General features: G+C 48.0%; 1 protein-coding gene across 1 annotated transcript in view; it reads left to right on the top strand.

Moving 5' to 3' along the window:
- Positions 1-304: 304 nt before the first annotated feature.
- The window catches only part of LOC139403876 (Dmx-like 2), a gene marked incomplete at its 5' end in the record, with an annotated part of 65,931 nt that continues 50,433 nt past the window's right edge, over positions 305-15,802 (top strand). The window contains 15 exons of the mRNA XM_071147055.1: positions 305-523; positions 751-1,016; positions 1,163-1,429; positions 1,669-1,901; positions 3,952-4,154; positions 6,048-6,169; positions 6,816-6,905; positions 7,421-7,529; positions 8,096-8,215; positions 9,677-9,889; positions 11,895-12,196; positions 12,470-12,642; positions 12,727-12,946; positions 13,613-14,083; positions 15,306-15,632. Of these exons, the coding sequence (XP_071003156.1) occupies positions 305-523; positions 751-1,016; positions 1,163-1,429; positions 1,669-1,901; positions 3,952-4,154; positions 6,048-6,169; positions 6,816-6,905; positions 7,421-7,529; positions 8,096-8,215; positions 9,677-9,889; positions 11,895-12,196; positions 12,470-12,642; positions 12,727-12,946; positions 13,613-14,083; positions 15,306-15,632 (3,335 nt within the window). The remainder of the gene's footprint in view (positions 524-750; positions 1,017-1,162; positions 1,430-1,668; positions 1,902-3,951; positions 4,155-6,047; positions 6,170-6,815; positions 6,906-7,420; positions 7,530-8,095; positions 8,216-9,676; positions 9,890-11,894; positions 12,197-12,469; positions 12,643-12,726; positions 12,947-13,612; positions 14,084-15,305; positions 15,633-15,802) is intronic.

Below are 15,802 nucleotides of genomic sequence, written 5' to 3'. Positions count from 1 at the left end.
CACTGCATCAGACATACATATACATACAGCTGCACACAAATCACACACACACACACACTGCATCAGACATACATATATATATATATAGCCACACACACACACACACACACACACACACACACACACACACACACACACACACTGCCTCAGACATAAATATACATACAGCTACACACACAATCTCTCCGTCTCAGGCACACACGCACAAACTGAACTAGCAATGTCAGCCTTAGCTTGTTCCGATATTCCTCCCACATGCATAGTAATATCCTGTATCTGCCCCTTTCCTCTCTCTATCCCCCAGACATCCCAGCGGTGCTAGCGGAGTCTGCCGTGTTTACTCCGGAGGACGGGAGTGGAGGAGGAGGGTTTGTGGTCCACTGGCTCAACAACAAGGACCTGTCCTTCACCACCTCCATGGACCTGTTCATGCTGCAGCTCCGCAAGCTCTCAGAACAGCAGCTGGACCAAGCCACTGACGACGCCCTCGACCAGAACGGCTCCCCCATTAAGTTTGACTTTGGTACGCTCTGTTTCAGAAACCCTCAGATCTACATGCTGTTGTTGTGAGATATATATATATATATATATATATATATAAACTCGTTCTGAGTAGCTGACCCAGTACAAAACCGTTGTAGAGTCGTGAAATACATCTGGGTAATATCAGTCTGTTCCAAGGTATTCTATACACACTGACATATCATACTCTGTCCGTGTCTAACTCCCACCCTCCCTCTCTCTCTCCAGACCTAGATGAGATGTCAGAGAAGGGTTCATCAGAGCATGAGGAGGGTGAGGGTGGTGAGGGCAGCACCAAGGCGTCATCCCCAGGCTCCAGTAGCTCAGTGCCCCTGCCCTCCATGTTGCTGGAGAGGAAGATGGAGTCGTTAACTCTGGAGTGGAATAAGAGTCCTGACATGCTGTTTACCATCCACCCCACCGACGGGTCCTTCCTGGTCTGGCACGTCAAATACCTGGACGAGTACATCCAGGGGATCTTCAGACAGGTGCAGGTAAGAGGAGACTGCACATGCAGCAACACACGCACGGACATGAAGTAACACACATATTGTACATGGACACACAAGAGGAAGCAGAATTCTGCTCCAATCGGATTATTCTCTCTCTCCCCTCCCTCTCTCCATCCCTTTTTCTCCAGGTGTCGTTCTCGTCCCGTATCCCGGTGGCGTTCCCTACAGGCGACGCCAACTCCCTGAGTAAGAACATTCTTATGTACGCCTGCTCCTTCTCCAACGTGGATAGCTCCAACGCCGGGGGAGAGCAGGGGAGGACGGCCCGCCGTCTGCCCCGTTCTGCCTCTGCTGGGCTGGGTTCCTCAGCCCTCAGCCTCTCTCTGGGCCAAGCTCCAGGCATCGGCCCTGCTGTCATGATGGTGTCCAAACATGTGGACGGGTCTCTCAATCAGGTGAGAGGGAGAGGCAGACTGTGGCTGTGTCCCAAACCCACCTATTCCCTATGTAGTGCACTAATTTTGACCAGGGCTCATAAGAGTATTAAGGTCCTTACATTCATGCTTAAAAGACAAACTACAACCATATAAAGTACCAAACCAAAAATCCCTCTAATAATGTCATACTGTATGATAAATAATGTATAGACATTTTGTGGCTCAGAGTTTTCCTTTCAATCCGTTTCCCTCTCTAGTGGGCGGTGACGTTCGCTGAGCGCTCGGCGTTCTCCAACGTTCTAACTGTGTCTCATACGTTCCGTTACTGCGGTCACCGGTTCCACCTCAACGACCAGGCGTGTCACACCGTCCTCCCCCTACTGCTGACCTCTTCCCACCACAACGCTCTCCTCACCCCCCCCTCCGCCCCCGGCAGCATCGACCTCGACCAGCCACCCACACACACACCTCCCCCCAGAGGACGGCGCAGGTAGGGAGGGAGGAAGGGAGTGTGTGTGTGTGTCATAGGAGGAAGCAACGAGGACCCTCTAGGACCTCAATGTCTAGAAAGTGTGTGTGTGTGTTTACAAAATGTTCATGTGAGTGTGTATCAGAAATACGTGTGTGTACATGCCTGCAAGCGTGTGTGTGTAATATACAGTGCCTTGCGAAAGTATTCGGCCCCCTTGAACTTTGCGACCTTTTGCCACATTTCAGGCTTCAAACATAAAGATATAAAACTGTAGTTTTTTGTGAAGAATCAACAACAAGTGGGACACAATCATGAAGTGGAACGACATTTATTGGATATTTCAAACTTTTTTAACAAATCAAAAACTGAAAAATTGGGCGTGCAAAATTATTCAGCCCCCTTAAGTTAATACTTTGTAGCGCCACCTTTTGCTGCGATTACAGCTGTAAGTCGCTTGGGGTATGTCTTTATCAGTTTTGCACATCGAGAGACCGACATTTTTTCCCATTCCTCCTTGCAAAACAGCTCGAGCTCAGTGAGGTTGGATGGAGAGCATTTGTGAACAGCAGTTTTCAGTTCTTTCCACAGATTCTCGATTGGATTCAGGTCTGGACTTTGACTTGGCCATTCTAACACCTGGATATGTTTATTTTTGAACCATTCCATTGTAGATTTTGCTTTATGTTTTGGATCATTGTCTTGTTGGAAGACAAATCTCCGTCCCAGTCTCAGGTCTTTTGCAGACTCCATCAGGTTTTCTTCCAGAATGGTCCTGTATTTGGCTCCATCCATCTTCCCATCAATTTTAACCATCTTCCCTGTCCCTGCTGAAGAAAAGCAGGCCCAAACCATGATGCTGCCACCACCATGTTTGACAGTGGGGATGGTGTGTTCAGGGTGATGAGCTGTGTTGCTTTTACGCCAAACATAACATTTTGCATGGTTGCCAAAAAGTTCAATTTTGGTTTCATCTGACCAGAGCACCTTCTTCCACATGTTTGGTGTGTCTCCCAGGTGGCTTGTGGCAAACTTTAACCGACACTTTTTATGGATATCTTTAAGAAATGGCTTTCTTCTTGCCACTCTTCCATAAAGGCCAGATTTGTGCAATATATGACTGATTGTTGTCCTATGGACAGAGTCTCCCACCTCAGCTGAAGATCTCTGCAGTTCATCCAAAGTGATCATGGGCCTCTTGGCTGCATCTCTGATCAGTCTTCTCCTTGTATGAGCTGAAAGTTTAGAGGGACGGCCAGGTCTTGGTAGATTTGCAGTGGTCTGATACTCCTTCCATTTCAATATTATCGCTTGCACAGTGCTCCTTGGGATGTTTAAAGCTTGGGAAATCTTTTTGTATCCAAATCCGGCTTTAAACTTCTTCACAACAGTATCTCGGACCTGCCTGGTGTGTTCCTTGTTCTTCATGATGCTCTCTGCGCTTTTAACGGACCTCTGAGACTATCACAGTGCAGGTGCATTTATACGGAGACTTGATTACACACAGGTGGATTGTATTTATCATCATTAGTCATTTAGGTCAACATTGGATCATTCAGAGATCCTCACTGAACTTCTGGAGAGAGTTTGCTGCACTGAAAGTAAAGGGGCTGAATAATTTTGCACGCCCAATTTTTCAGTTTTTGATTTGTTAAAAAAGTTTGAAATATCCAATAAATGTCGTTCCACTTCATGATTGTGTCCCACTTGTTGTTGATTCTTCACAAAAAAATACAGTTTTATATCTTTGTTTGAAGCCTGAAATGTGGCAAAAGGTCGCAAAGTTCAAGGGGGCCGAATACTTTCGCAAGGCACTGTAATCTCTGTCTTTGACAATTTGTTGTGTGTGTGTGTGTGTGTGTGTGTGTGTGTGTGTGTGTGTGTGTGTGTGTGACATATACATTTTTTAGTCAAACTCATTATCCAGAGAGACGTATAGTAGTGAATGCATACTTTTTCATACTGGTCGCCCATAGGAATTGAACCCACAACCCTGGTGTTGTAAGCGCCATGCTCTGCCAACTGAGCCACACACTGTGACAAACTCAAACTGTGTGTGTGATTCCCCCAGGAAGCAGCTGCGTAACGCGGCCACCAGGACATTCCATGACCCGAACGCCATCTACAGTGAGCTGATTCTGTGGAGGGTGGACCACATAGGACCCCTGTCCTGCACTGGAGGAGTGTCAGAGCTGGCCCGAATCAACTCCCTGCACACATCAGCCTTCTCCAATGTAGCATGGCTGCCTACCCTTGTACCCAGCTCTGTGCTAGGTTAGCACACACACACACACACACTGCAATACAGAACCCATTTGTAGAGTGCTCTGAAGCGTATTGTTGGAGGATGTACAGTGGGGAGAACAAGTATTTGATACACTGCCGATTTTGCAGGTTTTCCTACTTACAAAGCATGTAGAGGTCTGTATTTTTTATCATAGGTACACTTCAACTGTGAGAGACTGAATCTAAAACAAATATTAAGAAAATCACATTGTATGATTTTTAAGTAATTCATTTGCATGTTGTTGCATGACATAAGTATTTGATACATCAGAAAAGCAGAACTTAATATTTGGTATAGAAACGTTTGTTAGTCATTTCAGAGATCATACGTTTCCTGTAGTTCTTGACCTGGTTTGCTCACACTGCAGCAGGGATTTTGGCCCACTCCTCCATACAGACCTTCTCCAGATCCTTCAGGTTTTGTGGCTGTCGCTGGGCAATACGGACTTTCAGCTCCCTCCAAAGATTTTCTATTGGGTTCAGGTCTGGAGACTGGCTAGGCCACTAGGACCTTGAGATGCTTCTTTCGGAGCCACTCCATAGTTGCCCTGGCTGTGTGTTTTGGGTCGTTGTCATGCTGGAAGACCCAACCACGACCCATCTTCAATGCTCTTACTGAGGGAAGGAGGTTGTTGACCAAGATCTCGCGATACATGGCCCCATCCATTCTCCCCTCAATACGGTGCAGTCATCCTGTCCCCTTTGCAGAAAAGCCTCCCAAAAGAATGATGTTTCCACCTCCATGCTTCACGGTTGGGATGGTGTTCTTGGGGTATAGTCATCCTTCTTCTTCCTCCAAACACGGCGAGTGGAGTTTAGACCAAAAAGCTCTATTTTTATTTTCAGACCACATGACCTTCTCCCATTCCTCCTCTGGATCATCCAGATGGTCATTGGCAAACTTCAGACGGGCCTGGACATGTGCTGGCCTGAGCAGGGGGACCTTGCGTGCGCTGCAGGATTTTAATCCATGACTGCGTTGTGTGTTACTAATGGTTTTCTTTGAGACTGTGGGCCCAGCTCTCTTCGGGTCATTGACCAGGTCCTGCCGTGTAGTTCTGGGCTGATCCCTCACCTTCCTCATGATCATTGATGCCCCACGAGGTGAGATCTTGCATGGAGCCCCAGACCGAGGGTGATTGACCGTCATCTTGAACTTCTTCCATTTTCTAATAATTGCGCCAACAGTTGTTGCCTTCTCACCAAGCTGCTTGCCTGTTGTCCTGGAGCCCATCCCAGCCTTGTGCATGTCTACAATTTGAACCCTGATGTCCTTACATAGCTCTCTGGTCTTGGCCATTGTGGAGAGGTTGGAGTCTGTTTGGTTGAGTGTGTGGACAGGTGTCTTTTATACAGGTAACGAGTTCAAACAGGTGCAGTTAATACAGGTAATGAGTGGAGAACAGGAGGGCGTCTTAAAGAAAAACTAACAGGTCTGTGAGAGCTGGAATTCTTACTGGTTGGTAGGTGATCAAATACTTACGTCATGCAATAAAATGCACATTAATTACTTAAAAATCATACAATATGATTTTCTGGATTTTTGTTTTAGATTCCGTCTCTCACAGTTGAAGTGTACCTATGATAAAAAAATGACAGACCTCTACATGCTTTGTAAGTAGGAAACACTGCCGATTTTGCAGGTTATCAAATACTTGTTCTCCCCACTGTATATAATGTATAACTGTTGTTCATGTGTGTATCACATGTTCAGACAAGGTACTGGTGAAGTACTCAATGATTGTCAAGGGGTGGTTTGGAGACACCTGTAGGGCTTCAAGTTGAAGTTGCAATTTTATTGGGCGTTTCTACTAACTACATGCAGAACCTTACTCATAGTGCCCACATTTAAAACAGCATCTCTCTCCCCTCTATCACCAGGTACATACTGTAACAGTTCCAGTGCGTGCTTCGTAGCGTCAGATGGTAAGAACTTGCGTCTCTACCAGGCTGTGGTGGACGCCAGGAAACTACTGGACGAACTGTCAGACCCTGAGACCTCAGTAAGTAAACACAGAGACACACAGACACGTACAGATGTCCTCAGTCAGATTAACAGTGAAATCCTGAGACCTCAGTAAGTAAACACAGAGACAGACACACATAGACACGTACAGATGTCCTCAGTCAGATTAACAGTGAAATCCTGAGACCTCAGTAAGTAAACACAGAGACACACACACACACAGACACGTACAGATGTCCTCAATCAGATTAACAGTGAAATCCTGACACCTCAGTAAGTAAACACAGAGACACACACACATACACAGACACATACAGATGTCCTCAGTCAGATTAACAGTGAAATCCTGAGACTGAAGGGGACTGGAACTTTAAAGCTTCAAGATATCTGGTTAAAGACTCTTAACCTCCCTCCCTCCCTCCCTCCCTCCCTCCCTCCCTCCCTCCCTCCCTCCCTCCCTCCCTCCCTCCCTCCCTCCCTCCCTCCCTCCCCCTCCCTCCCTCCCTCCCTCCCTCCCTCCCTCCCTCCCTCCCTCCCTCCTCCTCCTCCTCTCCCCCCCTCTATCTCCCCCCCTCTATCTCCCCCCTCCCTCACCCCCTCTCTCGCTCTCTCTCTCTCTGTCTCTAACTGTGTCTCTCTCTCTTTCTCTGTGTGTGTGTCTCTCTCTCTGTCTCTCTCCATAGAAACTAGTAGGAGAGGTATTTAACATAGTGAGCCAGCAGTCGACAGCCAGACCAGGATGCATCATAGAACTAGATGTCATCACTAACCAGGTAAGAAATACCTATCTGACTGTCTCGTTACCTAAGCAGTAAGGCAAATCAAATGTTATTTGTCACATGTGCCGAATACAACAGGTGTAGACCATACCGTGAAATGCTTACTTACAGGCCTTTAACCACACCTGTCTCTTTATCTAAGCAGTAAGTCAAGAGATCATGCTATATCATTAATCTAGTCACAGGTAAATGGTGGTGCACAGCGGAAGTATTTTACCTAACATATAAATGGTAGCTTATCAAAATGTGATTTGTTTTTCAATTGTTTGTGTGTCTTTGTAATCTGAGGGAAATATGTCCATCTTTCTCCTTCTCCCCCCCTCTGACCCTCTATCTCTCTCAATTCAAATCAAATCAAATGGTTTTATTGGCATGGGAAACATATGTTAACATTGAAAAAGCAAGTGAAGTAGATAATTTACAAAAGTGAAATAAACAATAAAAATGAACAGTAAACATTACACTCACAGAAGTTCTCTCTCCCTCTCCCTCTCTCTCTCTATATATAGTGTGGATCTACCACCCAGCTCCTTCATGTTTTCCAGGAGGACTTTATTTTGGGGTATACACCTCAGGAGGACCCAGAGCTCTACACTACATCCTACCCTTCTCTCGAGGGTACGGGAGGTTGAAGGGAGGGAGAGAGAGAAAGGTTTAAGGGAGGGAGGGAGAATTGAGGGTGTGAAAGGATGGACAGGCGAATGGATGGATTTATGAATTGGTTAATGTATGAATGACATGATTAGCCTCAGGAGAACCCAGAGCTCTACACACTGACCTTCCTTCAACTCAGGATGGATGGATGGATGGATGGATGGATGGATGAGTGGATGGATGAGTGGATGGATGAGTGGATGGATGGATGGATGAGTGGATGGATGAGTGGATGGATGGATGGATGAGTGGATGGATGAGTGGATGGATGGATGGATGGATGAGTGGATGGATGGATGGATGGATGGATGAGTGGATGGATGGATGAGTGGATGGATGGATGGATGAGTGGATGGATGGATGGATGAGTGGATGGATGGATGGATGAGTGGATGGATGGATGGATGAGTGGATGGATGAGTGGATGGATGGATGGATGAGTGGATGGATTGTTGAATGAGTGGATGGATGGATGAATGAGTGGATGACTGAACTAAAGAACGTGTAAAAACGTTGTTTCTCCTCTCCAGAGTACCACCCTACTCCGTTCTCTGAGAAGTTCTTCCTGGTTGTCATAGAGAAGGACCTGAACATGAACTCTGTGCTGCAGATGTGGCACCTGCACCTCCAGTCCGTACAGGCTTGTGTGGGTGAGTACCTAACCACAACCTAGCCTAACCACAACCGAACCTAGGCCTATGTGGGTGAGTACCTAACCACAACCCAACCTAACCACAACCTAACCTAGGCCTGTGTGGGTGAGTACCTAACCACAACCCATCCTAACCTAGGCCTGTGTGGGTGATATAATACAGTACAGTATAATACAGTATAATAGAGTACAGTAGTCCCCAGTATAATAGAGTACAGTAGACCCAGTATAATAGAGTACGGTAGACCCAGTATTATAGAGTACGGTAGACCCAGTATAATAGAGTACAGTAGACCCAGTATAACAGAGTAACGTACAGTAGCCCCCGGTATAATAGAGTACAGTAGACCCAGGTATAATAGAGTACAGTAACCCCCGGTATAATAGAGTACGGTAGCCCCCGGTATAAAAGAGTACGGTAGCCCCCGGTATAATAGAGTACGGTAGCCCCCGGTATAATAGAGTACGGTAGACCCCGGTATAATAGAGTACGGTAGACCCCGGTATAATAGAGTACGGTAGACCCCGGTATAATAGAGTACGGTAGACCCCGGTATAATAGAGTACGGTAGACCCCGGTATAATAGAGTACGGTAGACCCCGGTGTAATAGAGTACGGTAGACCCCGGTGTAATAGAGTACGGTAGACCCCGGTGTAATAGAGTACGGTAGACCCCGGTGTAATAGAGTACGGTAGACCCCGGTGTAATAGAGTACGGTAGACCCCGGTGTAATAGAGTACGGTAGACCCCGGTGTAATAGAGTACGGTAGACCCCGGTGTAATAGAGTACGGTAGACCCCGGTGTAATAGAGTACGGTAGACCCCGGTGTAATAGAGTACGGTAGACCCCGGTGTAATAGAGTACGGTAGCCCCCGGTATAATAGAGTACGGTAGCCCCCGGTATAATAGAGTACGGCAGACCCCGGTGTAATAGAGTGCGGCGGGCCCCGGTGTAATAGAGTGCGGCGGGCCCCGGTGTAATAGAGTGCGGCGGGCCCCGGTGTAATAGAGTGCGGCGGGCCCCGGTGTAATAGAGTGCGGCGGGCCCCGGTGTAATAGAGTGCGTCGGGCCCCGGTGTAATAGAGTGCGTCGGGCCCCGGTGTAATAGAGTGCGTCGGGCCCCGGTGTAACGGAGTAGTGCGGCGGGCCCCGGTGTAACGGAGTAGTGCGGCGGGCCCCGGTGTAACGGAGTAGTGCGGCGGGCCCCGGTGTAACGGAGTAGTGCGGCGGGCCCCGGTGTAACGGAGTAGTGCGGCGGGCCCCGGTGTAACGGAGTAGTACAGCGCATTAGTATGCACATTGAGGCCTGTCTAGTTTGTATATTGATTGTGTTAAAGATAAAGTTTTTTCTTGATTTGTTTAGATAATATTGTGAAGAATAAAGTTTTTCCTCTGTTGTTGAGATGAAAAAAAAGTTTTCTCTCTCTCTCTCTCTTTCTCTCTCTGTGTGTTCAGATGATCCGGTCCCAGAGCTGTCTTACCAGTCTCAGCTGACGATCCCGTTCCAACAGAGTACAGCTGACACGTCCCCCTCCCCTCTCCCTCGCTCAGCCTCCACAGCCAACCTGCAGTCAGCCAGCAAACTGATCCTCAGCTCCAAGCTGGTCTGTAGCCACCGCCTGGACCTGCCTGTTGGGGTGGAGGTGACCAGGGCTACGCCCTCCGCAGGTACGGGTGGATATACACACACACACATACATATATATATATATATACATATACCCTCCACAGGTACGGGTGGATATACACACACACACACATATATATTGAACTTTGCGACCTTTTGCCACATTTCAGGCTTTAAACATAAATATATAAAACTGTGTTTTTTTGTGAAGAATCAACAACAAGTGGGACACAATCATGAAGTGGAACGACATTTATTGGATATTTCAAACTTTTTTAACAAATCAAAAACTGAAAAATTGGGCGTGCAAAATTATTCAGCCCCCTTAGGTTAATACTTTGTAGGGCCACCTTTTGCTGCGATTACAGCTGTAAGTCGCTTGGGGTATGTCTCTATCAGTTTTGCACATTGAGAGACTGAAATGTTTTCCCATTCCTCCTTGCAAAACAGCTCGAGCTCAGTGAGGTTGGATGGAGAGCATTTGTGAACAGCAGTTTTCAGTTTTTTCCACAGATTCTCGATTGGATTCAGGTCTGGACTTTGACTTGGCCATTCTAACACCTGGATATGTTTATTTTTGAACCATTCCATTGTAGAGTTTGCTTTATGTTTTGGATCATTGTCTTGTTGGAAGACAAATCTCCGTCCCAGTCTCAGGTCTTTTGCAGACTCCATCAGGTTTTCTTCCAGAATGGTCCTGTATTTGGCTCCATCCATCTTCCCATCAATTTTAACCATCTTCCCTGTCCCTGCTGAAGAAAAGCAGGCCCAAACCATGATGCTGCCACCACCATGTTTGACAGTGGGGATGGTGTGTTCAGGGTGATGAGCTGTGTTGCTTTTACGCCAAACATAACATTTTGCATTGTTGCCAAAAAGGTCAATTTTGGTTTCATCTGACCAGAGCACCTTCTTCCACATGTTTGGTGTGTCTCCCAGGTGGCTTGTGGCAAACTTTAAACGACACTTTTTATGGATATCTTTAAGAAATGGCTTTCTTCTTGCCACTCTTCCATAAAGGCCAGATTTGTGCAATACACGACTGATTGTTATCCTATGGACAGAGTCTCCCACCTCAGCTGTAGATCTCTGCAGTTCATCTAGAGTGATCGTGGGCCTCTTGGCTGCATCTCTGATCAGTCTTCTCCTTGTATGAGCTGAAAGTTTAGAGGGACGGCCAGGTCTTGGTAGATTTGCAGTGGTCTGATACTCCTTCCATTTCAATATTATCGCTTGCACAGTGCTCCTTGGGATGTTTAAAGCTTGGGAAATCTTTTTGTATCCAAATCCGGCTTTAAACTTCTTCACAACAGTATCTCGGACCTGCCTGGTGTGTTCCTTGTTCTTCATGATGCTCTCTGCGCTTTTAACGGACCTCTAAGACTATCACAGTGCAGGTGCATTTATACGGAGACTTGATTACACACAGGTGGATTGTAATTTATCATCATTAGTCATTTAGGTCAACATTGGATCATTCAGAGATCCTCACTGAACTTCTGGAGAGAGTTTGCTGCACTGAAAGTAAAGGGGCTGAATAATTTTTGCACGCCCAATTTTTCAGTTTTTGATTTGTTAAAAAAGTTTGAAATATCCAATAAATGTCGTTCCACTTCATGATTGTGTCCCACTTGTTGTTGATTCTTCACAAAAAAAATACAGTTTTATATCTTTATGTTTGAAGCCTGAAATGTGGCAAAAGGTCGCAAAGTTCAAGGGGGCCGAATACTTTCGCAAGGCACTGTATATATACATACATATACCCTCCGCAGGTACGGGTGGATATACACACACACACACACACACACACACATATATATACATACATATACCCTCCGCAGCTACGGGTGGATACACACACACACACACACACATATATATACATACATATACCCTCCATAGGTACGGGTGGATATACACACACACACACACACACATCCTAACTATTTATTATGCCATTGTCCTCCATGTCTCTGTCTTCAAGTCATCTGAGTTAGTCTGATTCTTTTGTAACAGTTATTCTATACTCTCTCCCTCTCTCTCCAGGTCACCTGAGTTCGTCGTCCATCTACCCTGTGTGTCTGGCCCCCTACCTGATCGTCACCACCTGCTCTGACTCCCGCGTCCGTTTCTGGCGCTGCTCTGTGGAGGGTGGAGAGACAGCCCTGGGGTGTGAGGAGGGGGAGAACAGGATCTATCACTGGGAGCCTTGGGCTCTACTCAACGAGGAGGAGGATAACAACAGCGCTGTGTGTGTCCCGGGACGTCCTGTAGCCGTGTCCTGTTCCTACACTGGACGACTGGCTGTCTCCTTCAAACAGCCCCGGCCTGGACACATCCCGGGACAGGTAGGACAGGACTTTTACTGTACACTCCACTTAAGTTAATGGCTCATTGGATTAGTGCATATTCTGTTTACGTACAGTGTAGTTCACCTGTCCGAATTCAAGCACATTGCTTTTAATTTCTGGCCCTGAGGAATGTGGTTTTGGATGAGAACATCTGATGACTAAAATGTACAATACTTCATTGTTCATTTTCCCTCAGACATTTAGTCTTTTTGCATTTAACCTGACGGTTTAATGAAGTGTGTACCTTCCTCCTTCCCTCCCTCTCTCCAGGGCCATGGTCCAGCAGGGGACTTCTCCATGCACGTGTCCATCTTTGAGTGTGAGTCTACGGGGGGGTCTGAGTGGGTGTTGGAGCAGACTCTCCATCTGGATGACTTCACTAGGCCCTCCTCTACCCTGGACCCCGGAGTCAGTGTAGACTCCAACCTCTTTGTGTACAGCAGGTACTGGTGGGGTGTGTGTGAGTGTGTGCCTGTAAGTGTGTGCATGTCTCTAAAATGACTAACCCCCTCTCTCTCTTTCTGTAGGTCTGACCTGTACATGAGTCGCGACCACCACTCTCCCAACATCAAACACTATGTCCACCTGGACTGGCTGTCCAAAGAGGACGGGTCTCATATCCTCACGGTGGGGGTGGGATCTAATATCCTCATGTACGGTCGCATCTCGGGCGTTGTCAACGAACAGACCTCAAGCAAGGACGGGGTGGCGATCATCACCCTACCTCTAGGGGGCAGCATCAAACAGGTACACGCTCACACACACACACACACACCCCAAAGTCAGGATCAAACTGGTACTTCCGTAACCTACACTACCTTGTATTCTTCACACATTTATTCTACTGTGTATTGCTGGTACATCTGCTGTTTGTTAGCATGTGGTTCTGTCTGTATGTGTTGTGTATGCTGCTAAATGACTTGCCTCTTTGAGGACAATCAACTTTTCAAGCCTGCGTCCCAAATGGTTTCCTGGCTAGTCAGACTCCTTGCTTCAGGCCAAACGCCACGCCCACGGACGTTAGAGTCTGGATCTGAGTCCCTCCCTGACCCTTCACCGAATGGGGCAGTGATTGGTCCAGAAACCCATTGGTATTCCGCCAGTGTGTAAAGCAGTGGTTTGAAAATGTGTCTTTGGCTTTGATACTCTGATTGGTTAGCCCCTCGTGCCCATCCTCACAACAAACAACTTCAATGTTGTCAGTCTGAATAAAGTATTGCATGTAGTGAACGAGAATTTAGGGTGAGACTACTCTCTGGCTACCCAAATGGCACCCTATTCCCTAATTGGTGCACTACTTTTGACCAGAGCCTAATGACTACACTATAAAGCGTCTGGATAATAAACATTATTATTATTATAATAATAATCATTATCATTACCCCCCTGCATCCCTAATCTAATGTGAAACAGGGTATCCGTTCACGCTGGATCCTGCTGCGCACTGTGGACCTGCTCTCCTCTGTAGACGGCACCCCCTCCCTGCCCGTGTCCCTGTCCTGGGTGAGGGACGGCATCCTGGTGGTTGGTATGGACTGTGAGATGCACGTGTACGCCCAGTGGCGCCAGGACCGCAAGCCCGGCGAGGCCGAGGGGGACAGCCTCTCCTCTGAAGATAACATCGCCGGGGGGGTTGGAGGGGGCGGAGGGCAGATGGCCACCAATGCAACCACGGGGGGATCCTCGTTGGCGTTCAAGGGGCGCCCCCGGTCCAAGAGTGTGTTTGAGGGCAACGTGGCAATCGACGAGGCTCTCCAGGCGCCGGCAGGGCTGCAGGAGGGGGGTCTGTTCGAGGCAGCCCACTCCCTGTCCCCCACCCTGCCTCAGTACCATCCAACACAGCTGCTGGAGCTCATGGACCTGGGGAAGGTCCGCCGTGCCAAGGTGGGTCTGTCTGTCTGGGTGGATGGGTGTCTGTCTGTCTGGGTGGATGGGTGTCTGTCTGTCTGGGTGGATGGGTGTCTGTCTGGGTGGATGGGTGTCTGTCTGGGTGGATGGGTGTCTGTCTGGGTGGGTGTCTGTCTGGGTGGATGGGTGGGTGTCTGTCTGGGTGGATGGGTGTCTGTCTGGGTGGATGGGTGTCTGTCTGTCTGGGTGGATGGGTGTCTGTCTGTCTGGGTGGATGGGTGTCTGTCTGTCTGGGTGGATGGGTGTCTGTCTGGATGGGTGTCTGTCTGTCTGTCTGGATGAGTGTCTGTCTGTCTGGATGGATGGGTGTCTGTCTGTCTGGATGGATGGGTGTCTGGATGGATGGGTGTCTGTCTGGATGGATGGGTGTCTGTCTGGGTGGATGGATGGGTGTCTGTCTGGGTGGATGGATGGGTGTCTGTCTGGGTGGATGGATGGGTGTCTGTCTGGGTGGATGGATGGGTATCTGTCTGGGTGGGTGGATAGATGGATGGGTGTCTGTCTGGGTGGATGGATGGGTGTCTGTCTGGGTGGATGGATGGGTGGATGGATGGGTGGATGGGTGTCTGGCTGGGTGTGTTGGGTGTCTGGCTGGGTGGATGGGTGTCTGGCTGGGTGTGTTGGGTGTCTGGCTGGGTGGATGGGTGTCTGGCTGGGTGTGTTGGTGGAATGATGAATAGATGGCTGGTTGGCTGTCTGTCTGGGTGGATTGGTGTCTGGCTGGGTGTGTTGGTGGATGGATGAATAGATAGCTGGTTGGCTGTCTGTCTGGGTGGATTGGTGTCTGGCTGGGTGGATTGGTGTCTGGCTGGGTGTGTTGGTGGATGGATGAATAGATAGCTGGTTGGCTGTCTGTCTGGGTGGATGAATGTCTGGTTAGCTGTCTGGGTGGATGGGTGAGGTGGATGAATGTCTGGATGGCTGTCTGTCTGATTGGTTGGTGGGCTGGCTGGTTGGCTTCTTGCATGGCTGGCTGGCTGTTTGTCCATCTGCCTGTCCACTTTATAAATGTTTGCAACCAAGATACATTTATTTAAGTGACCAGACAACTTCTTGAGTAGTCATAGAATGTCATGATGATGATGACAACAACATGACTACTGTAATTATGATGACAATGATGATGGCGAGGATGCCGTCAATGACTATATTAATGTCTCTGCCACGGATGAGGAAGATGGTTATTCTTCTTCTTCAGGCCATCCTGTCCCACCTGGTGAAATGTATCGCTGGGGAGGTTGCTGTGGTGAGGGACGTGGAGGCAGGTGAGGGTGGAACCAGACGCCACCTGTCCCGGACAATCAGTGTGAGCGGCAGTACGGCTAAAGACACCATCGTGGCCGGCCGCGACGGGGGACGAGATTACACAGAAATCAACTCCATACCCCCTCTACCCCTCTACGCTCTGCTCTCTGCTGACCTGGACACCTCCTATAAGGGAGGAGAGGAGGGGGCGAAGGGAGGCAAGGTGTCCGAGGTAGAGGGGGCGAGGAAGACAGGAGATCAGTACACAGACCTGTTCCAGGTAAGAGGATTCAGGTTTTAGCTGGATGTTTCAGTGACACATACAGATGTTTCATTTTTCATGGAATCATACTTCCTAAGTGTGTAGATGCTCAACTAATTCTTCAATTTGATTCTGTTGGTTTATTTTCTATTGTATAATGTTGATATTCTGTCTGTTACCTAAAGACA

The sequence above is a fragment of the Oncorhynchus clarkii genome, unplaced genomic scaffold (assembly GCF_045791955.1).
Source record: "Oncorhynchus clarkii lewisi isolate Uvic-CL-2024 unplaced genomic scaffold, UVic_Ocla_1.0 unplaced_contig_3726_pilon_pilon, whole genome shotgun sequence".
NCBI lineage: Eukaryota > Metazoa > Chordata > Actinopteri > Salmoniformes > Salmonidae > Oncorhynchus > Oncorhynchus clarkii.
This window is presented reverse-complemented; position numbering and strand designations above follow the sequence as displayed.